General features: G+C 45.3%; 1 protein-coding gene across 2 annotated transcripts in view; it reads right to left on the bottom strand.

Moving 5' to 3' along the window:
- Nucleotides 1–4,662: 4,662 nt before the first annotated feature.
- The window catches only part of flt4 (fms related receptor tyrosine kinase 4), a 262,662-nt gene continuing 243,000 nt past the window's right edge, over nucleotides 4,663–24,324 (bottom strand). For both annotated transcript variants that reach the window (XM_068044014.1, XM_068044013.1), the window contains 2 exons: nucleotides 21,432–21,517; nucleotides 4,663–6,385 (listed from right to left, as the gene is read on the bottom strand). In XM_068044014.1, the coding sequence (XP_067900115.1) occupies nucleotides 6,175–6,385; nucleotides 21,432–21,517 (297 nt within the window). In that variant the 3' untranslated portion in view covers nucleotides 4,663–6,174. The remainder of the gene's footprint in view (nucleotides 6,386–21,431; nucleotides 21,518–24,324) is intronic.

The raw sequence follows: 24,324 nt of genomic DNA, 5'->3' as shown, positions 1-24,324 counted from the left end.
GATGGAGTATAATGTGGGGAAATGTGAGGTTATTCAGTTTGATAGGGAAGAATAGAAATTCAGAACTTTTAAATGGTGAAAAACTTTTAAATGTTGGTGTTTAGAGAGATTTGAATGTCATTATACAAGAAACGCAAAGTTATCTTACATGGACAGCAAGCAAATGGCATGTTGGCCTTTATTGCAAGGGAGTTGGAGTAGAAGAATAAGCAAGTCTTGCTACAATTATACAGGGCTTGGTAATACCACATCTGGAGTACTCTGCACAGTTTGCTCTGCACCTTTTTTGACCTCCTTGTCTCGAGAGACAATGGGTAAGTGCCTAGAGGTGGTCAGTGGTTTGTGGAACAGCGCCTGGAGTGGCTATAAAGGCCAATTCTAGGGTGACAGACTCTTCCACAGGTGAAGATAAAATTGGTTGTCAGAGCTGTTACACGGTTGGCTCTTTCCTTACACTTCCGTCTATTTTCCTGCCAACTGCCAAATCTCTTCGACACGCCTCTCTTTAGCCCCACCTTTATAGCTGTCCGCCAGCTCTGGCGAACGCTGGCAACTGACTCTAACGACGTGGTCAATGTCGCAGGACTTCATGTCACGTTTGCAGATGTCTTTAAAGCGGAGACATGGATGGCTGGTGGGTCTGATACCAGTGACGAGCTCACTGTACAATGCATCCTTGGGGATCCTGCCATCTTCCATGCGGCTCACATAGCCAAGCCATCTCAAGCGCCTTTGGCTCAGTAGGGCATATATGCTGGGGATGTTGGCTGCCTGGAGGACTTCTGCGTTGGAGATATGGTTCTGCCACCTGATGCCAAGGATTCTCCAGAGACAGCGAAGATGGAATGCATTGAGACGTCGCTCTCATATTGTCATGGAATGAGGTGATGATACTTAGTAGGTTTGGTGGACATTTGACCTTTGCTAATAGTCTGAAGAGACCACGTCCAAGAAGGAAGGATATACTTGCCTTGGAGGTGGTGTAGTGAAAGTTCATTAGATTGATTCCAGGGATGAGAGGGTTGTTCTATGTGGAGAGATTGAATAGAATTTGCCTATACTCTCTGGAGTTTAGAAGAACGAGAAATCTTGAAACACAAGATTTTGAGGGGCTTGACAGGATAGATGCTAAAAGGTTCTTTCTCTTGGCTGGAACTAGGGGGCATAGTCTCAGAATAAGGGATCAATCATTTAGGATTGAAATAAGGAGGAATTTCTTCACTCAGAAGGTTGCGAATCTTTAGATTTCAGTAACCCAGAGGGCTGTGGATGCTCAATCGTTGAGTGTGTTCAAGGCTCAGATTAATATATTTTTGGACTCTAGGGCCATCAAGGGATTTGGGGGGCAGACAGTGAGGGGAGCAGGCAGTAAAGTGGAGTTGAGGTCAAAGAGCAGCCATGTTCTTATTGAATGTTGGAACTTTGAGAGGCCATGTGGCATAGTCCTGCTCCTATTTATGAATGACCGACAGACTCTAAGCAGGACTACAACAGGGAAAGAGCATAGTAAAATCCAATAAAGTCATTTGTCAGGTTGTTTGGTTTTTCAACAGTTTGGAACATAATCCATATGGCCTGTTACACAGTTTCCAAAATCTGAACACAAGCAAATTTGGCTCGGCATGAATTAAACCATGAGGAGAGTTTCCTCACACTTTCACTATCAAAAACAGTGATTTATTTCTGTATGTTATACATGTCTTGGAAACATTTCATATTCGGTTTCGCACAATATGCTATATACAATATACATCACCACACAAAAAAAAGTTTACTATGCTGTAAATTGTTAAATGTAGATAAAATCTCAGTGTAATGTTTTATTTCTTAGCAATTCCTCCTATAAGTGGGATATCACAATCCCCCCCCCCCCCCCCGCCCCCACACACACACAATGATCTGCGTTGACTTACCCCCCTTTATTATTAATGTAACTGTAAACAATAGCTGCGGCTTTCATGATCGTGGCAGAATTCCATTCAAAAACACCGAGCAGAGACACAAAAATACAAGGAGGGACAACATGTAACACTTTAAAGATGGGAAAACTGCGAGAAACACTCATAGCTCAATGTCCAAGTGGGTGACATGTTCTGCAGAGAGGGATCAGCTCTGAATCCGAGCAGGGTGCTGGTGTCAGGTGACACCAGGCTCAGATTCTAAAAACCAATCGATTGAAGGAGGAAGGGAAAATTTAGAGATGCAAAGAGTTCCACAGTTTGGGGGCAAGACTGAGGGAGTTGAGGAATTTCACTTTGTCGGGAAGACTGAGGGAGGTGAGGAATTTCACTGTTTGTCGGGAAGACTGAGGGAGGTGAGGAATTTCACTGTTTGTCGGGAAGACTGAGGGAGGTGAGGAATTTCACTTTGTCGGGAAGACTGAGGGAGGTGAGGAATTTCACTGTTTGTCGGGAAGACTGAGGGAGGTGAGGAATTTCACTGTTTGTCGGGAAGACTGAGGGAGGTGAGGAATTTCAGTTTGTAGGGAAGACTGAGGGAGGTGAGGAGCCGCACCATCCAGAGTACCTGAAAATGAATCAGAGTAGGGAAATGAGTATTGATTTCAGCGGGTTGCTAACACATGGATGAGGAACAGCGCAGGTTGGAGCTTTTGGAGTTCAGGAGAAATGAGGTGAAAGTTGAAAGAAGCAGTCTCATTGTATTATCGATTATAGAGTGAGGGAGAAAGTGACACTGGGGTTTTATAAGTGAATGAAAACATATGCACCTTTTTACAGTGATCCCATCTTTAAAAGTTATAGCAATCTGTTCCACAGTAGCATTTCCAGTTAATACGTAGAGGTATGTGATAATAACGAGTAGGATATCATTAAATAAATCACCAGCAATTCACTGATCAAACTCAAAATAGCTGACCATCAGGGGTTGTTTAACAACTGAAAATTCATTTATAAAAATAATGAACAGCCAAAGTGTGAACATCGCAATGAAACTGTGTTCTGTAAATGGACTCAGGTCGAAACAAATTGAAGGCTAGAGGTGACCAGCTGATAACCATAGCCAAAACAAAACTGAGGTTTGAATTTTTATCCAACAGCATGCGGGTAGAAACTAGGTGGTGTTGAGGGATTTAGTAAGAAGGTAAAATTGAGGGATTGAGTAAAAAGGTGGGGGTTGAGGGATATTGTGAGAAGGTGGGTAGGTGGGATTGATCTATCCAAACGAGCCAGGCTAGTTTGGCCTAATGGCCAAGTATTCAATAGGTTGAATGGTCTCCTTCTGTGCAGTAATGACTCTATGACTCTATAATGACCTTTCCCTGTTACCAAAAATTATTTTCTGTTTAATAGCAGGTGGTCAATCATAGTTAAACCTTAAGCTACCAGTGATTGTCTCTCAGTTCAACCAGCTCCATAACCAAGTTTTCTCACTGTTCCTGTCTATTATAATGTTACAGCAAAAATAAAATCAAGTCACTGAAAGGTTCCAGAATCTTCTCTTTAAACTAACTTGACTAAGGTTTTAAACCCACTTACCCATATTATCATCCTATCACCTGAAGTAAATCATAGAATGATATAGCCCACCATGCCTGTGCTGGCTCTTTGAGAGTTATCCAATTAGTCCAAGTCCCCTGCTCTTTCCCTGTGACCATACAAAATTTTCTCCTTCAAATATTTATCCAATTCCCTTTTGAATGTTGCAATTGAAACTGTTTCCACTGGCCTTTGAAGCAGTGCATTCCAGATTATAACAATTTCCTCACCGCAATGGGAATAAAAATTATGATGGAGAGGTTAAACCAATTGGTGTCTCGCTACCACCTGTTTTACGCTATTGCATGAAGTCAATGTTGACCCCAAGCTCTCGTCTTTGATTCTTGGTCCGTGCTGAGTTAACTGATCTGAGTTAGGGAATGGGCATGATAATGGTCTTCAGTGAATGGTCTTCAGTTGGGGGAATAAAAAGCAGAAGATTAGTCCTCTCTGTCACAGAGGGATCACATTGCTTCCGGTCTTGTATGTCTCCATTTTAAAATCCTCATCATGTTCAAATCCCTCCATGGCCTCATCCCTCCCTCTATCTGTAACCATTTCCAGCCTTACAACCCTTCATAATCTCTGCGCTCCTCCAATTCCAGCCTCTTGCACAAATTCGATTTTCATCTCTCGAACATTGGTGGCTGTGCCTTCAGCTGCCTAGGCCTTAAGCTCTGGAATTCCCTCCCAAAACTTCTCTGTCTCTCTACCTCTCCTCCTTTAAGACACTCCTTTAAAAACCTACCTGTTTGACCAAGCTTTTGGTCACCTCTCCTGAAACTCATTATGTGACTTGGTGTCAAATTTTTGTTTGATAATGCTCCTGTGAAGCTTCTTGGGATATTTTGTTACATTAAAAGAGCTATGTAAATACAAGTTGTTATCGTATATAATAATCAATAATTAATGATATTTCAGCGTATCACATACCTCTACAGGGTAGGCAACTGCCCAGAGTTAGCAATAAAAGTATCAGTTTCAACAAGAAGACAGATGCATCTGTAAAACCACAATCTCAGTCATTTAAATCAATAGAATTTCTCATCATCCAAAACAAATAACAATTATAATCCTGTTTACATGAAATGCACAGAACAGTCACTCTCCCCTTCTCTCCCCTCTCCTCACACCCCCCGCCCCCCCCCCCCCCCCCCCCCGAGTAATATTCACATTGATCAGTCTGTTCATTATGTAGTTTTGTGTAATTTTTTTTCTGTAAGAGTAGAGAATATAAGAGGGTGGGAGGGGATTACCTGAGCCAAGTATATTACAGGAATGAAATAAATGCCAAGGTGAGTACAAAATATTGCAGTGCTGGAGGATGATGACATCAAGGTCGCTAATAATCCATTTGCATCAAAAATCTGACAAGGAAGTTTAAAAAGTAAATTGGTAATGTTCCATGGTCTCGCTGCTGGTGGGCGATTGGCTAGGCAGGAGCACAGTTTGGAGGTCAGGGCTAGATAAGAGCACAGTCTGGGGGTCAGGGCTAGACAGAAGTGCAGTCTGGGGTTGGAGCTAGACAGAAGCACAGTCTGGGGTTCACGCTGGACAGAAGCACAGCCAGGATTTTGAAGAAGAGCTGGGGAGTTATCCCTCACTGTCCTGGCCAATATTTATCCCTCAACCAATATTAAAAATATCTGGTCATTTATATCATTGCTGTTTGTGGGAGCTTACTGTGCATAAATTGCTGTTGCATTTCCGAAGTTACAACAGTGACTACACTTCATTGGCTGGTAAAGCACTTTGGCAAGCCCCGAGGTCATGAAAGCTGCTAAAGAAATGCAAGTTCTTTCTTTTTCTTTGTGTACTAATTTCAGTGCCTTTTCTGTAGTTTACGAGCCAGGCTTAGACAATCCAACAGTTTTGCTTTTATCTGGTAAATTGGTAGCAAAGGTACAGGCTAGCAGTATGTGACAATGAGGCAGTCAGGTTTGAGGGATTGTGAAAGTGAGAGGGACTGTCCGGACACTAATATTGAACGACTCAAGATATCAATATTAAACAATCTCTTGAATTTTCTCAGAGGGAAGATTTCGGCTGCTTGCTATTTAAAGTGAAATTGTACAGACGTTCCTTACACAAACATTAACAATCTCACAATGAATAGTTGACACTGAGAAGCTGGGTATGTGTACAAGCAACTTTAAATGTTCAAAGTTAAACTCTATTATTTTTAAATCGCACTGTTAAAATACACAGATTCCCAGTGAATTTCTGAACTTGACAAAACTAAAAAGGAGAAAATAATAAAACAAATTGGAAAAAAAATACACAGACTTTCAAAAGGACTCTTTGAATAAAGTCATAATTACAAATCTGGTTATATATAGTTTCTTTTTTGGAAAGCTAAGGTCCTCCAACACATTTGGGGAAGGTTTTGAACTTATTCTCGGGCAGCTAGTTATAGAAACCGCCAAATTTTCATTTGCGGTGAAATAATTGCAATTGAAAACCAGGCCGTTTGTATAATGGATGAGTTATATACCCGGGAGGTCAGCTGCAAATCTACCTCTGTGGTTCCCTTGATATTTAGTCACTTCACGCCAGCTGCAGTGGAAGAACTGCTTAGAGTAAGCAAGGTATTCTCTGGAGCAAAGTCTAACTGTTGCATTGGACTGATACAGTGAACTGGGATTTCTGCAGAGATTCTTCCCACGAGAGTAAGGTCCTAGAAGCGGGAGGTGCTTTCCAGAGTGATGGGATCCACGGGCTGTGTACTCCGTCCCTCACGCTCCTGAGCGACATGCGAGAGGTGTCCATAGTCATTGCTGTTAATGGTCTGCCCCAAGGTCTCAGGACACCAGGCTGATTTGCACCTACACCTGTCCGGCCGTCTGTAAAACTCTGAGGCCATGTCTGTGCTTTTACTTGAAGGTTTTCTGTTGTGAAAGAAGAAACGAAACAGGAGTTAAATAACTGCCCAAAAGGTTGGAGCAGGAAGTCATCACTGTGTTTCTCTGCTCACATACATAAAGCTCTTCCATGGCATTGATCCTCTGAGATCACTGAGTTCCTCCAATTCCCGTCACTCACCACTGGCACCCTGCCTTCAGCTGCCTAGGCCTTGACCTCTGAATTCCCTCCCTAACCTCTTTGCCTCTACCTCTCTCTCCTCCTTTAAGTCCGCTCCTTAAAACCTACCTCTTTGAACAAGTTTTTGTCACGTATCCTGATATCTTCTTATGTGTCTAGGTGTCAAATTTTGTTTGATAATGCTCCTGTGAAGCGCCTTGGGATGTTTTACTATAAAGGTGCTGTATAAATGCAATCTATTGTTGTTGTTGGTTACTTTTTCTAGTGGCAGTCGTATTGGCTGGTAATGCTGGTGTTGAACAAGCGACAGCATCTCTTTGGCTGACTTACAACTTCTAACACTCAGAAGGACAAGGGTAGCAAGTGCTTGGGAACACCACCACCTCCAAGTTCCCCTCCGAGTCACACATACCATCCTGACCTGGGCATATAATCGGCCATCCTTCACTATCACTCGGTCAGAATCCTGGAACTCCTTCCCTAACGGCACTGTGGGAGCACCTTCACCACACGGACAGCAGAGGTCCAACATGACGGCTCACCGCCACTTTCTCAAGGGCAACTAGGGATGGGGCAATAAATTCCTGCCTTGCCAGTGATGCCCACATCCCAAGAATGAATTAAATAATATAATAACGTCAACAAGTTCCTGGTTAAAGTGAGCTTGGCAGACGGGGCTACTGTGTAGTAATGGAAACTGAAACGTGACTATGTGATGAAGGTTTCACCAAATGCATGTTGTTTAAACTATATGACAACCACTGTGATTGGTTAGACTTTATCCTTGTATAGCAATTGGTATGAGCCAAGCAGATCATAATTAAACTTGGTGGAATGTGTATTATTCTTCTAACCCTGTACACTTTGTGAAACTGAGATGCAGATGGAAAGAGAGACTTAGAGATAAAATTGTTCATATTCGTAAAATAAAAGATTAATCTGATTAGACATGTTATCCAGGTATTTTTGAAAGCGTTGAGAGGAGCAGATAATTTAGATGCAAGCATTGACTTTGACTGCGAGCAAGTGGATTATGATAAAATTAACAAGGTTTAAGATTCGATTCCTCCCCCCTTCCCTCATACAGTATCAAAGACTACATATGTTGTACCTGCCATGGGAGCGTTTGATGGGACAATGTAGAGGGAGCTTTACTCTGTATCTAACCCATTTTTTTTTCTTTTTTTAGTGTTTGATGGGGACAGTGTAGAGGGAGCTTTACTCTGTATCTAACCCCGTTTTTTTTTTCTAACCCATGTTCTAACTGACTTGGGAGTGTCTGATGGGATAGTGTTAAGAATCAGAATGGTTACAGCACAGAGGAGGCCATTTGGCCCATTGTGTTGTGCCAGCTCTCTGCAAGAACAACTCAATAGTCCCACTCCCCTACCCTTTCCCCATAGATAACTCTGAAATTCTTTTCAGGTGCTTTTTTGAAAGCACACTCTCAGGCAGTGCATTCCAGATCCCAATCACTCGCTATGCAAAAAGGATTTTCCTCAAGTCGTTGTCAGTTCTTTGGCCAATCACCTTAAATTGTTGTCATCTGCTTCTTAACCCTTCCACCAATGGGAACAGTTTCTTCCGATTTACTTTGCTCAGACTCGTCATGATTTTGAACACTTCCATAAAATCTCCTCTCAATCTATTCTCTAAGAACAGGCCCAGCTTTTCCAATCTATCCACATAACTGAAGTCCCTCAACCCTGGAAAGTTCTCGTAAATCATTTCTGCCCCCTCCCTAAAGTCTTCACATACTTTCTAGAGTGAACAGTGAGACAGGAAGGGAGGATAAAGGAGTGGCCTGGAGAGCAGGAGAACAGGGAGACCGGAGGGGAGGATAAAGGAATGGCCTGGAGAGCGGGAGAACAGGGAGGCCAGAGGGGAGGATAAAGGAGTGGCCTGGAGAGCAGGAGAACAGGGAGACCAGAGGGGAGGATAAAGGAATGGCCTGGAGAGCGGGAGAACAGGGAGACCAGAGGGGAGGATAAAGGAGTGGCCTGGAGAGCAGGAGAACAGGGAGACCGGAGGGGAGGATAAAGGAGTGGCCTGGAGAGCAGGAGAACAGGGAGACCAGAGGGGAGGATAAAGGAGTGGCCTGGAGAGTGAGAGAACTGAGAGACCAGAGGGGAGGATAAAGGAGTGGCCTGGAGAGTGAGAGCACAGTGAGACAGGACGGGAGGATAAAGGAGTGGCCTGGAGAGCGGGAGAACAGAGAGACCGGAGGGGAGGATAAAGGAGTGGCCTGGAGAGTGAGAGAACAGGGAGACCGGAGGGGAGGATAAAGGAGTAGCCCAGAGAGTGAGAGCACAGTGAGACAGGAAGGGAGGATAAAGGAGTGGCCTGGAGAGCGAGAGAACTGAGAGACCAGAGGGGAGGATAAAGGAGTGGCCTGGAGAGTGAGAGCACAGTGAGACAGGAAGGGAGGATAAAGGAGTGGCCTGGAGAGTGAGAGAACAGGGAGACCAGAGGGGAGGATAAAGGAGTAGCCCAGAGAGTGAGAGCACAGTGAGACAGGAAGGGAGGATAAAGGAGTGGCCTGGAGAGCGAGAGAACTGAGAGACCAGAGGGGAGGATAAAGGAGTGGCCTGGAGAGTGAGAGCACAGTGAGACAGGAAGGGAGGATAAAGGAGTGGCCTGGAGAGTGAGAGAACAGGGAGACCGGAGGGGAGGATAAAGGAGTAGCCCAGAGAGTGAGAGCACAGTGAGACAGGAAGGGAGGATAAAGGAGTGGCCTGGAGAGCGGGAGAACAGAGAGGGGAGGTTAAAGAAGCAGCCCGGAGAGCAAGAGCACAGAGAGACAGGTGGCAGGGAGGATAAAGGAACAACTCGGAGAGCGAGGGCACAGCGAGATCAGCAGTGGGGAGGATAAAGGAATGACCTGGACAGTGAGAGCACAGTGAGCCCGTGGCAGGGAGGATAAAGGAGCGGTTTGGAGAGCGAGAGCACAGTGAGACTGACGGGGAGGATAAAGGAGCAGCCCAGAGAGTGAGAGCACAGTGAGACTGACGGGGAGGATAAAGGAACGGCTTGGAGAGCGAGAGCACAGTGAGACTGACGGGGAGGATAAAGGAATGGCTTGGAGAGCGAGAGCACAGTGAGACTGATGGGCAGGATAAAGGAACGGCCCAGAGAGTGAGAGCACAGTGAGACTGACGGGGAGGATAAAGGAACGGCCCAGACAGCGAGAGCACAGTGAGACTGACGGAGAGGATAAAGGAACGGCCCAGAGCGCGAGAGCACAGTGAGACTGACAGAGAGGATAAAGGAACGGCCCAGAGAGTGAGAGCACAGTGAGACTGACGGGGAGGATAAAGGAGCAGCTGGAAGAACGAGAGAACAGTGAGACCGAAGGGGAGGATAAAGGAGCAGCCCAGAGAGTGAGAGCACAGGGAGACTGGAGGGGATGATAAAGGAGCAGCCCAGAGAGTGAGAGCACAGGGAGACTGGAGGGGATGATAAAGGAGCAGCTGGGAGAACGAGAGAACAGTGAGAACGAAGGGGAGGATAAAGGAGCAGCCCAGAGAGTGAGAGCACAGGGAGACTGGAGGGGATGATAAAGGAACGGCCCAGAGAGTGAGAGCACAGTGAGACTGACGGGGAGGATAAAGGAACGGCCCAGAGAGTGAGAGCACAGTGAGACTGACGGGGAGGATAAAGGAACGGTCCAGAGAGTGAGAGCACAGTGAGACTGACGGGGAGGGTAAAGGAGCAGCTGGGAGAACGAGAGAACAGTGAGACCGAAGGGGAGGATAAAGGAGCAGCCCAGAGAGTGAGAGCACAGGGAGACTGGAGGGGATGATAAAGGAGCAGCCCAGAGAATGAGAGCACAGGGAGACTGGAGGGGATGATAAAGGAGCAGCCCAGAGAGTGAGAGCACAGGGAGACTGGAGGGGATGATAAAGGAGCAGCCCAGAGAGCGAGAGCACAGTGAGACCTACAGGGAGGATAAAGGAGTGGCTGGGAGAGCAAGGGCACAGTGAGACTGACGGGGAGGATAAAGGAGCAGCCGGAAGAACAAGGGCACAGTGAGACCGGTGGAAGCTCTGGGGAGGGTTTAAAGTGGACTCACTACATTTGAAAAGAAAATCAAAGTGTGATGTCACAGGAAAGCAGGTAAGCGATTGGTTGGTAAGTATTTCTCTTTTTCTCTCCCTGAACTAGGGCATGCTTTCAAATTAGGAGCCGGGAAATTAGAAATTTCAAATCAGGGTGAGTATACCAGTAAGTGAATTAGTAAGAGTATTAGCACAGAGCAGGTCTAGAAGCATTAATTAAAATGATTAATTTAAAGAAGGTACCACCTAAATTCTAAATGAGGGAATAGAGTTTTTTTTTAAGTTCATGGATGGGCAGCTACGACCCGTTGCTTGTAATTCCTGCGCCATGTGGGAACTCCAGGAAACCATGTGTCTTGGGGGAACCACGTACATAGTAAGTGGCTCTAGCTGCTTCAGCTTGAGATCAGGATTTCCCAGCTTGAGGGGCAGCTGGAATCACTGCAGAGCATCAGGGAGCAGGATAGTTTCCTGGATCATACTTTCCAGGAGGTGGTCACTCCGCAGGCAATAAGAGTTCAGGATAGTAGGTGGGTGGCCATCTGGAAGGACTAGGAAGAGGCAGAAGATGCAGAGGTCTTCAGGGTGTTTTTTAAATTCATTTCTGGGATGTGGGGCATTGCTGGCTAGGCCAGCATTTTTTGCCGATCCCTAACTGCCCTTGAGTAGGTGGTGGTGAGCTGCCTTCTTGAACCGCTGCAGTCCTTGGGGTGTGGTACCCCCACAGTGTTGCTAGGAAGGAGGGTTCCAGAATTTTGACCCAGTGACAGTGAAGGAACGGCAATATAATTCCAGGTTGGAATGGTGTCTGGCTTGGAGGGGAACTTGCAGGTGATGGTATTCCCATGCATCTGCTGCCCTTGTTTTTCTAGGTGGTAGAGGTCGCAGGTTTGGAAGGTGCTGTCGAAGGAGCCTTGGTGAGTTGCTGCAGAGCATCCTGTAGATGGTACACACTGCTGCCACTGTGCGTCGGTGGTAGAGGGAGTGAATATTGAAGGTGGTATATGGAGTGCCAATCAAGTGGACTGCTTTATCCTGGCTGGTGTCGAGCTTCTTGAGTGTTGGTGGAGCTGCACCCATCCAGACAAGTGGAGAGTATTCCATCACACTCCTGACTTGTTCCTTGTAGATGGTGGACAGGCTTTGGGAGACAAGAGGTGAGAGTTACTTGCTGCAGGATTCCGAGCCTCTGACCTGCTCTTGTATCCACAGCATTTATGTGGCTGGTCCAGTTCCATTTCTTGTCAATGGTGACCCCCAGGATGTTGATATTGGGGGATTCAGTGATGGAAATGTCATTGAACGTCAAGGGGAGATGGTTAGATTCTCTCTTGTTTGAGATGGTCATTGCCTGGCACTTGTGTGGCAGGAATGTTACTTGCCACTTATCAGCCCAAGCCTGGATGTTGTCCAGGTCTTGCTGCATATGGACATAGGCTGCTTCAGTATGTGAGGAGTTGCGAATGGTACTGAACATTTTGCAATCATCAGCGAACATCCCCATTTCTGACTTTATGATGGAGGGAAGGTCATTGATGAAGCAGTTGAAGATGGTTGGGCCTAGAACACTATCCTGAGGAACTCCTGCTATGATGCCCTGGGACTGAGATGATTGACCTCCAACAACCTCAACCATCTTCCTTTGTGCTAGTATGACTCCAACCAGTGCAGAGTTTTCCCCCCGATTCCCATTGACTCCAGTTTTGCTCGGGCTCCTCGATGCCATACTCGGTCAAATGCTATCTTGATGTCAAGGGCAGTCACTCTCATCTCACCTTTGGAGTTCGGCTCTTTTTCCCATGTTTGGACCAAGGCTGTAATGAGGTCAGGAGCTGAGTGGCCCTGGCGGAACTCAAACTGATGGTCAGTGAGCAGGTTATTGCTGAACGAGTGCTGCTTGACAGCATTGTCAATGACGCCTTCCATCACTTTGCTGATGATTGGGAGTAGATTGATAGGGCGGTAATTGGCCAGGATGAATTCATCCTACTTTTTGGCCACAGGACATACCTGAGCAATTTTCCACATTGCCAGGTAGATGCCAGTGTTGTAGCTGTACTGGAACAGCTTGGCTAGGGTGCAGCTAGTTCTGGAGCACAAGTCTTCAGTACTATTGCCAGAATATTGTCAGAACCCATAGCCTTTGCAGTATCCAGTGCCTTCAGCCTTTTCTTGATATCATGTGGAGTGAATCGGATTGGCTGAAGACTGGCATCTATGATGCTGCGGACCTCAGGAGGAGACAGAGATGGATCATCCACTCGGCACATCTGGCTGAAGATGAATGCAAATGCTTCAGCCTTGTCTTTTGCACTGATGTGCTGGACTCCCCCATCGTTGAAGATGGGGGTATTTGTGGAGCCACCTCCTCCAGTTAGTTGTTTAATTGTCCACCACCATTCACGACTGGATGTGGTAGGACTGCAGAGCTTAGATCTGATCCGTTGGTTGTGGGTTCGCTTAGCTTTGTCTATTGCATGCTGCTTCCGCTGTTTGGCCTGCAAGTAGTCCTGTGTTGTAGCTTCACCAGGCTGACACCTCATTTTTAGGTATGCTTAGTGCTGCTCCTGGCATGCCCTCTTCGTTGAACCAGGATTGGTCCCCCAGCTTGATGGTAATGGTAGAGTGAGGGATATGCCGGGCCACGAGGTTACAGATTGTGCTTGAATACAATTCTGCTGCTGCTGATGGCCCACAACGCCTCATGGATGCCCAGTTTTTAGTTGCGAGACCTGTTCAAAATCTATCCCATTTAGCACGGTGGTTATGCCATACAACACAATGGTGGGTACCCTCAATGTGAGGACGGGACTTTTTCTCCACAGGGACTGTGCGGTGGTCACTCCTACCAATACTGTCATGGACAGATGTACCTGCGACAAGTAGATTGGTGAGGACGAGGTCAAGTATGTTTTTCCCACTTGTTGGTTCCCTCACCACCTGCTGCAGACCCAGTCTAGCAGCTATGTTCTTTAGGACTCAGCCAGCTCGGTCAGAAGTGATGGTACTGAGCCACTCTTGGTGATGCACATTGAAGTCCCCCACCCAGAGTACAGTTTGTGCCCTTGCCACCCTCAGTGCTTCTTCCAATTGGTGTTCAACATGGAGAAGCACTGATTCATCACCCGAGGGAGGGCAGTAGGTGGTAATCAGCAGGAGGTTTCCTTGCCCATGTTGGACTTGATGCCATGAGACTTCATGGGGTCTGGAGTCAATGTTGAGGACTCCCTGGTAACTCCCTCCTGGCTGTATATCACTGTGCCGCCACCTCTGGTGGGTCTGTCCTGCCAGTGGGACAGGGCATACCCAGGGACAGTGATGGTGGTGTCTGGGACATTGCAAGATATATGAACATAAGAATTAGGAGCAGGAATAGGCCACTTGGCCCTTCGAGCCTGCTCCGCCATTCAATAATTTCATGGCTGAACTGATTACTCCACATTTCCACCTATCCCTGATAATCTTCCACCCCCTTGCATATCAAGAATCTATCTCTGCCTTAAAAATATTCAAAGATCCTGCTTCCACTGCCTTTTGGGGAAGAGAAGTCCAAAGATTCACGACCCTCTGAGAGAAAAAAATTCTCCTCATCTCTGTCTTAAATGGGCGACCCCTTTTTCTAAACAGTGACCCCTAGTTCTAGATTCTTCCACAAGGGGAAACATCCTTTCCACATCCATCCTGTCAAGACCCCTTAGGATCTTATAGGTTTCAATCAAATCGCCTCTTATTCTTCAACATTCCAGCGGATACAAGCCTAGCCTGTCCAATCTTTCCTCATAAGACAGCCCGCCCATTCCAGGTGTTAGTCTCATAAACCTTTTCTGTACTGCCTCCAACGCATTTATATCCTTCCTTAAATAAAGAGACCAGTACTCTACACAGTATACCAGATGTGGTCTCACCAATGCCCTGCATAGCTGAAGCATAACCTCCCTACTTTTGTAATCAATTCCCCTTGCGATAAACGCTAACATTCTATTAGCCTTCCTAATTACTTGCTATACCTGCATACTAACCTTTTGCGATTCATGCACTAGGACACCCAGATCCCTCTGCATCTCAGAGCTCTGCAATCTCTCACCATTGAGATAATATGCTTCTTTTTTATTCTTCCTGCCAAAGTGGACAATTTCACGCTTTCCTCATTTTACTCCATTTGCCAGGTCTTTGCCCACTCACTTAACCTATCTGTATCCCTTTGTAGCCCCCTTATGTCTTCTTCACAAGTTACTTTCCTATCTATCTTTGTGTCATCAGCAAATTAGCAACCATACCTTCGGTGCCTTCATCTAGGTCATTTATATAAATTGTAATAAGTTGAGGCCCCAGCACAGATCCCTGTGACGCACCACGCGTTACATCTTGTCAACCATAAAATGACCCATTTATGCCTACTCTCTATTTCCTGTTAGCTAGCCAATCTTCTATCCATGCCAATATGTTACCCCCTACACCATGAGCTTTTATTTTCTGCAATAACCTTTGATGTGGCACCTTATCAAATGCCTTCTGGAAATCTAAATACAATACATCCACCGGTTCTCCTTTATCCACAGCACATGTAACTCCCTCAAAGAACTCCAATAAATTGGTTAAATATGATTTCCCTTTCACAAAACCATGTTGACTCTGCCTGATTACCTTTAACTTTACTAAATACCCTGCTATATCCCTTTAATAATAGCTTCTAACATTTTCCCTAAGATAGATGTTAAGCTAACTGGCCTGTCCTTTCCTGCTTTCTGTCTCCCTCCCTTTTTGAATAAAGGAGTTACATTCGCTATTTTCCAATCTAACGGAACCTTCCGTGAATCTAGGGAATTTTGGAAAATTAAAACTAACGCATCAACGATCTCACTAGCCACTTCTTTTAACACCTTAGGATGAAGTCCATCAGGACCTGGGGACTTGACAGCCTGCAGCTCCAACAATTTGTTTAATACCACTTTCATGGTGATTGTAATTCCTCCCTCCCTTCCATCGAATACAGGGATGTTACTTGTATCCTCAATAGTGAAGACCGATGCAAAATATTTGTTCAGTTCATCTGCCATATCCTTATTATCCATTATTAATTCTCCAGACTCACTTTCTATAGGACCAACGTTCACTTTGTTAACTTTTCTTTTTGAAATATCTACGGAAACTCTTACTTTGTGCCTTTATATTTCTAGTTAGCTTTCTCTCGTACTCTAATTTTACCTTATCAATTCTTTGTTGTTTTTTTATATTCTGTCCAATCTTCTGACCTGCCATCCATCTTTGCGCAATTATAGGCTTTTTCTTTAAGTTTGATACTATCTTTAACTGTTTAAGTTAACCACGGATGGTGGGTCCCACCCTTGGAATTTTTCTTTCTCGTTGAAATGCATCTATTCTGTGTATTCTGAAATATCCCCTTAAATGTCTGCCACTGCATCTTTATTGACCTGTCCCTTAACCTGATTTGCCAGTTCACTTTAGTTAGCTCTGCTTTCATGCCCTCATAATTGCCCTTACTTAAGTTTAAAATACTGGTCTTGGACCCACTCCTCTCTCTCAAAATGAATGTAAAATTCAATCATATTATCATCGCTGCTACCTAGGGGTGCCTTAATTATGAGGTCATTAAATAATCCTATCTTGTTGCACAATGCCAGGTATAGTGTAGCCTGCTCTCTGGTTGGCTCCAGAACATATTGTTCTAAGAAAGGGGATTTGGACAGACTTAATGAGTGGGCAAGAACGTGACAGATGGAATATAATGTGGAAAAATGTGAGGTTATCCACTTCGGTAGGAGGAATAGATGTGCAGAGTATTTCTTAAATGGTAAAAGTGTAGATGTACAAAGGGACCTGGGTGTCCTTGTCAATAAGTCACTGAAAGCTAACATGCAGGTGCAGCAAGCAATTAGGAAAGCTAATGGTATGTTAGCCTTTGTCGCAAGAGAATTTGAGTACAGGAGTAGTGAAGTCTTGATCCAGTTGTATAGAACCTTGGTTAGACCGCAGCTGGAGTAATGTGTGCCGTTTTGGTCCCCTTACCTTAGGAAGGATATTATTGCCATAGAGGGAGTACAACGAAGGTTCAGCAGACTTATTCCCGGGATGGCGGGACTGTCCTAGGAAGAGAGATTGGGGAAACCGGGCCAGTATTCTCTAGAGTTTTGAAGAGTGAGTGGTCATCTCATTGAAACCTACCAAATACTTAAAGGGATAGACAGGGTAGATGCAGCTAAGATGTTTCCCCTGGTTGGGGTGTCTAGAACCAGGAGACACAATTTCAAAATAAGGAGGAAGCCACTTAGGACAGAGATGAGGAGAAATTTCTTTACTCAGAGGGTTGTGAATCTTTGGAATTCTCAACCCCAGAGGGCTGTGGAAGCTCGATCATTGAGTATGTTTAAAGCAGAGATTGACAGATTTCTAAATATCCATGACATAAGGGGATATGAGGCTAGTGTGGGGAAAAAGGCATTGAAGCGGATGATCGGCCATGATCATATTGACTGGCAGGGCAGGATCGATGGGCTGAATGGCCTACTCCTGCTCCTATGTTCCTATGAAATAGGAGTGTGAGTCCAATTGGATAAAAAATTGGCTTAAGGACAGAAAACAGCTAGTTGTAGTAAATGGGTGTTTTTCAGACTGGAGGATAGTAGACAGTGGTATTCCCCAAGAGTCAATTTTTTTTGCTATATATAAATGACTCGGATCTTGGACTAGCGAGTAGAATTTCAAAATTTGCTGATGATACCAAACTTGGAGGAGTGGCAAACAGTGAAGACGATATGAACTGCTTGCAACAGGACATAGATAGGCTAGCAGAATGGCAGACAAGTGGCAGATGGAATTTAATACAGACACGTGTGAGGTGATGCATTTTGGCAGAAAGGATAGGATGAGGCAATATAAATTTAATGGCACAGTTCTAAAGAGTGTGCAGAAACAGAGGGACCATGGGCTGCATGTGCATCGACCTTTGAAAGTGGCAGGACATATTAAGAGAGTGGTTAGCAAAGCAAATGGGATCTTGGGCTTCATAAATAGTGGTAGGAAAGTTATGCTGAATCTTTATAAAACTCTGGTTAGACCCCAAATTGAGTATTGCATCTAGTTCTGGTCACCACACTTTCGTAAGAATGTGCGGGTCTGAGAGAGTGCAGAGGAGATGTACCAGAATGGTTCCAAGGATGGGGCCATTTTAGTTACAGTTAATGGGAATGGTTTTCTTTTGTCTAACTTATCTAAGCCTGTTACAAGGTTAGGTTGGAAAAGCTGGGGTTTTTCTCCTTTGAGCATAGGAGATTGAGGGAAGATTTGACATAGGTGCACAAGATTATGACAGGCTTCGATAAGTTAGACAAGGAAAAACTGTTCCCATTAACTGATGGAACAAGGACTAGGGGACACAGATGGAAGGATTTGGACAAGAAATGCAGGGAGAATGTGAGAACTTTTTAACACAGCGAGGGGTAATGACCTGGAACTTGCTGCCCACAAAGGTGGTGAAAGCGGAGACAATCTGTGACGGAAGATGTCGTTGACAGTACTATCAAATGGCACTTACACAGCAATAACCCGCTCCCTGATGCTCTATTTGGTTCTGCCATGGCAACTCGGCTCCTGACCACATTACAGCCTAGTTCTAAACATGGACAAAAGAACTGAACTCAAAGGGGATGCGAGAGTAACTGCCCTTGACATCAAGGCAGCATTTGACCAAGTGTGGCATCAAGGAGCCCTGGCAAAATTGAAATCAATGGGAATCTGGGATAACTGTCCACTGGTTGGAGTCATACCTAGCACAAAGGAGACCAATCATCTCAGTCCCAGGACATCACTGCAGAAGTTCCTCAGGGTAGTGTCCCAGGTCCAACCATCTTCAGCTGCTTCATCAATGACCGTCCCTCTATCATAAGGTCAGAAGTGGGGATGTTCGTGGTGATTACACAATGTTCAGCGCCGTTCGCGACTCTTCAGATACTGAAGTAGCCCATGTCCATATGCAGCAAGACCTGGACAACATCCAAGCTTGGACTGATAAGTGGCAAGTAACATTCACACCACACAAGTGCCAGGCAATGACCATCTCAAACAAGAGAGAATCTAACTATCTCCCTTTGACGTTCAATGGCATTACCATCGCTGAATCCCCCACTATCAACATCCTGGGGGTCACCATTGAAAAGAAACTGAACTGGACCAGCCACATAAATGCTGGTCAGGAGCTGGAAATTCTGCAGCAAGTAACTCTCACCTCTTGTCTCCCCAAAGCCTGTCCACCATCTACAAAGCACAAGTCAGGAGTGTGTTGGAATACTCTCCACTTGTCTGGATGGGTGCAGCTCCAACAACACTCAAGAAGTGCAACACCATCCAGGACAAAGCAATCCACTTGATCGGCACCCCATCCACCACCTTCAACATTCACTCCCTCCACCACCGATGCACAGTGGCAGCAGTGTGTACCATATACAAGATGTGCTGCAGCAACTCACCAAGGCTCCTTCCAAACTCACAACCTCTAACACCGAGGAGGACAAGGGCAGCAAATGCATGGGAACACCACCACCTGAAAGTTCCCCTTCAAGTCACACACCATCCTGACTTGGAAATATATCGCCGTTCCTTCACTGTTGCTGGATCAAAATCCTGGAGCTCACTTCCTAACAGCACTGTGGGAGTACCCGCATCAGATGGACTGCAGCGGTTCAAGGTGGCGGCTCACCACCACCTTCCTGGGCAACTAGGGATGGGCAACAAATGCTGGCCTTGCCAGCGATGCCCACATCCCATGAATGAATAAAAAAAAAATAAATGATTTCAAACGGAAGTTGGATGGGCACTTGAAGGAAATAAGCTTGCAGGGCTACGCGGATCGAGCGGGGGAGTGGGACTGACTGGATTGCTCCATGGAGAGCCAGCATAGACTAGATGGGCTGAATAGCCTCCTTCTATGCTGTAAATAATGATTCTATAAATGATTCTAGCACGGTGCCCAGAATTGGACAGGATACTCTAGTTGAGGCCAAACTAGTGTTTTATAAAGACTCATGACTTCCTTGCTTTTGTACTCTATTCCTCGATTTATAAAGCTCAGGATCCCATTAACTGCTTTCTTAAACTGCCCTACCACCTTCAACAATTTCCGCACATATATCCCCAGGTCCCTCTGCTCTTGCACCCCTTTTAGAATCATGCCCTTTATTTTATATTGCCTCTCCTCATTCTTCCTACCAATATGCATCACTTCACACTTCTCTGCATTAAATTTCATCTGCCACACGTCCTCCCATTCCATCAGCCTATGTCCTTTACTTCCAAATTTTGTGTCATCCACAAATTTTAAAATTGTGCCCTTACACCCAAGTCTAAGTCATTAATGTGTATCAAGAATAGCAGTGGTCCTGGTACTGACCCATGGGGAACCGCATTGTGTACCTTCCTCCAGTCTGAGGAACAACTGTCCACCACTACTCTCTGTTTCCTGTCACTCACCCAACTTCATATCCATGCTGACACCTTCCTGGAGAGGAGCTTTACTCTGTATCTAACCTATGCTGTACCTGCCCTGGGAATGTTTGATGGGACAGTGTAGAGAGACTTTATTCTGTGCTTAACCCAGGGAGTATTTGTGTTGAGAGTGCATGCTTGTAATGGAAAGTCTTCTATTCCCCAGCATTGGCATTTCTTCCCTGGATTAACAAAACATTTACAGTAATGTACTGACGTGGATAGAGAACTGGTTGGCAGACAGGAAACAAAGAGTGGGAATAAATGGGTCTTTTTCCCGAGTGGCAGGCAGTGACTAGTGGGATACTGCAGGGATCAGTGCTAGGACCCCAGCTATTCACAATATATATTAATGATATAGAGGGAATTAAAAGTAATATATCCAAGTTTGCAGATGACACAAAGCTAGGTGGGAGTGTGAGCTGTGAGGAGGATGCAGAGAAGCTCCAGTGTGATTTGGACAGGTTGAGTGAGTGGGCAAATACATGGCAGATGCAGCATAATGTGGATAAATGTGAGGTTATCCACTTTGGAGGCAAAAACAGGAAGGCAGATTATCTGAACGGCGATAGACTGGGAAAGGGGGAGGTGCAGCGAGACCTGGGTGTCCTTGTACACCAGACGCTGAAAGTAAGCATGCAGGTGCAGCAGGCACTTAAGGCAAATGGTATGTTGGCCTTCATAGCGAGAGGATTCGAGTACAGGAGCAAGGATGTCTTGCTGTAATTATACAAGGCCTTGTCGAGACCACACCTTGAGTATATACCATATGAAGAGAGATTGGGTAGATTAGGCTTGTATTCACTAGAGTTTAGGAGAATGAGAGGGGATCTCATAGAAACCTACAAAATTCTAACAGGACTGGACAGACTAGTTGCAGGAAGGATGTTCCCGATGGCGGGGGAGTCCAGGACCAGGGGTCACAGTCTAAGGATAAGGGGTAAGCCATTTAGGACTGAGATGAGGAGAGATTTCGTCACCCAGAGAGTGGTGAACCTGTGGAATTCTCTATCATGGAAAGCAGTTGAATATATTCAAGAAAGAGTTAGATATAGTTCTTAGGGCTAAAGGGATCAAAGGATACGGGGAGAAAGCGGGAACAGGGTATTGAGTTTGGATGATCAACCATGATCATATTGAATGGCAGAGCAGGCTCTAAGGGCCGAATGGCCTACTGCTGCACCTAGTTTCTATGTAATTGGGGAATGAAAGGAAAATGAAGAGCAGCAGGTTTTCAAGCTGAGGCTGCCTGCGTTTTAATGAAACAATTAACAATTAGAGAAGGGGATGCACACACCAAGAAGATACCTGACCTTCCGCACTCTCTCCACCTCACCTGAACACCATTTGCGTTTTATGCTTGGTCTCTATCTTCTCAAGCTCTTCAGATGCCAGGACCATCCCACTGTCTGTCTGGTTATCCTGAAATAAAGGTTGGAAGGAAATTCGAAACATGACTTGAAGGGAAAGGAAATTAAATCGTAACAGCAGCACTGCGAAAATATCGCAGCAACATTTTAGCAATGATCTTCTATGCAGAGCAATTTGTGTTCAGTGTAACGCACTGGGATTCACAAGTCTGACTTTCAAATACATTTTTATATTAAAAAAGGTGCTTATAAGAGGTAAACATGGCAGTGATATAACGGGCTGCACATTTACAAACAGGAATTGGACTCAATGGGGGTGAAATTGATATCTACCGGAGGCACATAACAGGCGATAGCGAATCAGACGCCCAATTTACACTCGGCCAAATTTCTTTTCCATTAAAGTCAATGGGCTTTTTCTTCCTCTTGCTAAAGGGGTACATTTTCCTGGGGTCCAATTCCATGGGGGCTAGGGGCCCTTCAAGAAACCTGGTTTCCTAAGCATAGCCTGGTCCCAACCTCACACGTAACCCACAGTCGGGAACCCTGGCTGATTTTTCATTCCCACCTCACCCAGGGATGAACAGAGACCTACTGTTGCAGCTTCATCACCACAAAACCCATCTAAGGCCAACTAATCCAACACAAACTAAAGATAAATCTCAGGTTGCCTTGGTCCTAACGGATCAGCACTACAATATGGTGCCTTCACTTTCTGATACATTATAAGAGCCCCTATCAGAACCTGTTGGGGCAATCCATTCAATGGCACATGACGTGGAAATGGAACATTCCATTTTGTGGAAGGGGATGGTGTTTGGTTTGGCTGTCACCGAAAAAGACAGCACACGATTTAGCATTCTAACATGAGCTTCTTACTGTGAGCTTCCATCTTTATGCTCTGTGCGAGTGTGTGGCCCTAAGCCACTAGAGGGATCCAGTACACATAGACTTTTTAAAAATATTACTTGTCCAAAAAGCATAAAAATAAAATTATGCAGTGATCCCAATCACAGAACAATAACAAACAACAAATTTATAAGTGTATGATACAAGTTTTTTTCTTCTGAGTCCTTAGGTGTTCATGGTGTTCTTTTCAGTTCAATGAGTCAATATCTAAGTCTTTGTGCATCAATAAATGTGTATCCAGTGTTCACAAACTTGAATAGACAATTTCAAAAAAAACCCCCAAAAAACTGGAGCTTTGTAAAATAAATCCCTATGCTCTTGTGCGGAGGGCTGCATTGTGATTTTGGCTCACCCCAGGGGGCCAATGAGCAAATTTCGAAAGATAAAGGCATTAAACATTTATCTTACTAATAAAAACAACAACAAATATGCATTTTTGTGAAGAAGCTTTAAATGAGAAAACTAATTTATTGACTTACTTTCTCATCACTATATTGAAAACTGATTTAGTGACATACCTGGCATTGTTTTTGCTTGTATAAGTAGTCAGTCTCTACCCGTACACTTGATGTAGCAATGCAGAGTATTCTAGATAAATGTCCACCTTTCAGGAGAGACCTTGATCTCTCTTCCCCCTCTCCCCGTGATCTGTGTGTCTCGTTGTCTCTTCCCTCCCCTCTAGGACTAGGGGACACAGATGAAAGTTTTGTGCAAATGATTCAGGGGGAATATGAGGAAGCACTTTTTTTACGCAGCAGATGGTAATGACCTGGAACTCAGCCCACAAGGATGCTGGAAGTGGAGACGATCAGTGACTTCAAGAGGAAGTTGGATGGCAACCTGAGAGAAATAGACTTGCAGGGCTATGGGGATTGAGCAAGGAGTGGGACTGATTGCATAGATCCATGGAGAGCCATCATGGGCTCGATTGACAGAATTGCCTCCTTCTGTGCCATAAGTAAATTACACTTTGACTCTCTCTCCTGTCTATCTCTCTGTCTCCCTTTCCCCCCTCTCTTTATCCCTCTCCATGTCATAGAGAGATACAGCACCGAAACAGGCCCTTCGGCCCACCAAGTCCACGCCAACCATCAACCACCCATTTACACCAATCATACATTAATCCCATTTTTCCCTCTCACATCCCCACCTTCCCTCAATTCTCCTACCACCTACCTACACTAGGGGCAATTTACAATGGCCAATTTACCTATCAACCTGCAAGTCTTTGGCTGTGGGAGGAAACCAGAGCGCCTGGAGGAAACCCATGTAGTCACAGGGAGAACTTGCAAACTCCGCACAGGCAGTACCCAGAACTGAACCTGGGTCACTGGAGCTGTGAGGCTGTGGTGCTAACCACTGCACCACTGTTCCCGGCTCAGTGTTCCTCACTCTCTGTCTCCCTGTCCCCCTCTCCCCCTTTCTCTTTCTCTCTCTCTCTGTTTCCCCCTCTCCCTGTTCCCCCCCCTCTCTTCACCACTCTCTCTCACACAGTTGCAGAGAGCGGAACACTCTTTTAAGTTCTTTTTAAAGTCAGTTCTTTTTTAAAAAAAAGCTCATTGTCAGTTTCACAGGTGACAGCCGCTGACATTGGGAACAGCGGTTTCCCAACATGCTCAGGTTTTTCTGGCTGGCTTTTTAAAAACAAAGTCAGAACCCGCCGGAAAACCCGAGTCTGTTGGGAAACGGCTGTTCCTGATGTCAGCGGCTATCCACCTGTGAAACTGACAACGATATTTTTAAAAAAGAACTGACTTTAAAAAAAAAACTTAAATGAGTGTTCCACTCTCTGCAACCTGTGAAACTGACGTGCAATAGTTTAGAAGTTGATTCTGACAAAGGGAAATTTTTCATCACCAGTCACGGCCCCGGGAACAGTTTACATCCACGGGCCGGATGGAAAGGTCTGGTGGGCTGCTTTCTGGCCCGTGGGCGATATGTTGGACAACC

Source organism: Heterodontus francisci, chromosome 12 (genome assembly GCF_036365525.1).
Source record: "Heterodontus francisci isolate sHetFra1 chromosome 12, sHetFra1.hap1, whole genome shotgun sequence".
NCBI lineage: Eukaryota > Metazoa > Chordata > Chondrichthyes > Heterodontiformes > Heterodontidae > Heterodontus > Heterodontus francisci.
The sequence above is the reverse complement of the archived record's forward strand: the minus strand, read 5'-3'. Positions and strand labels throughout refer to the sequence as shown.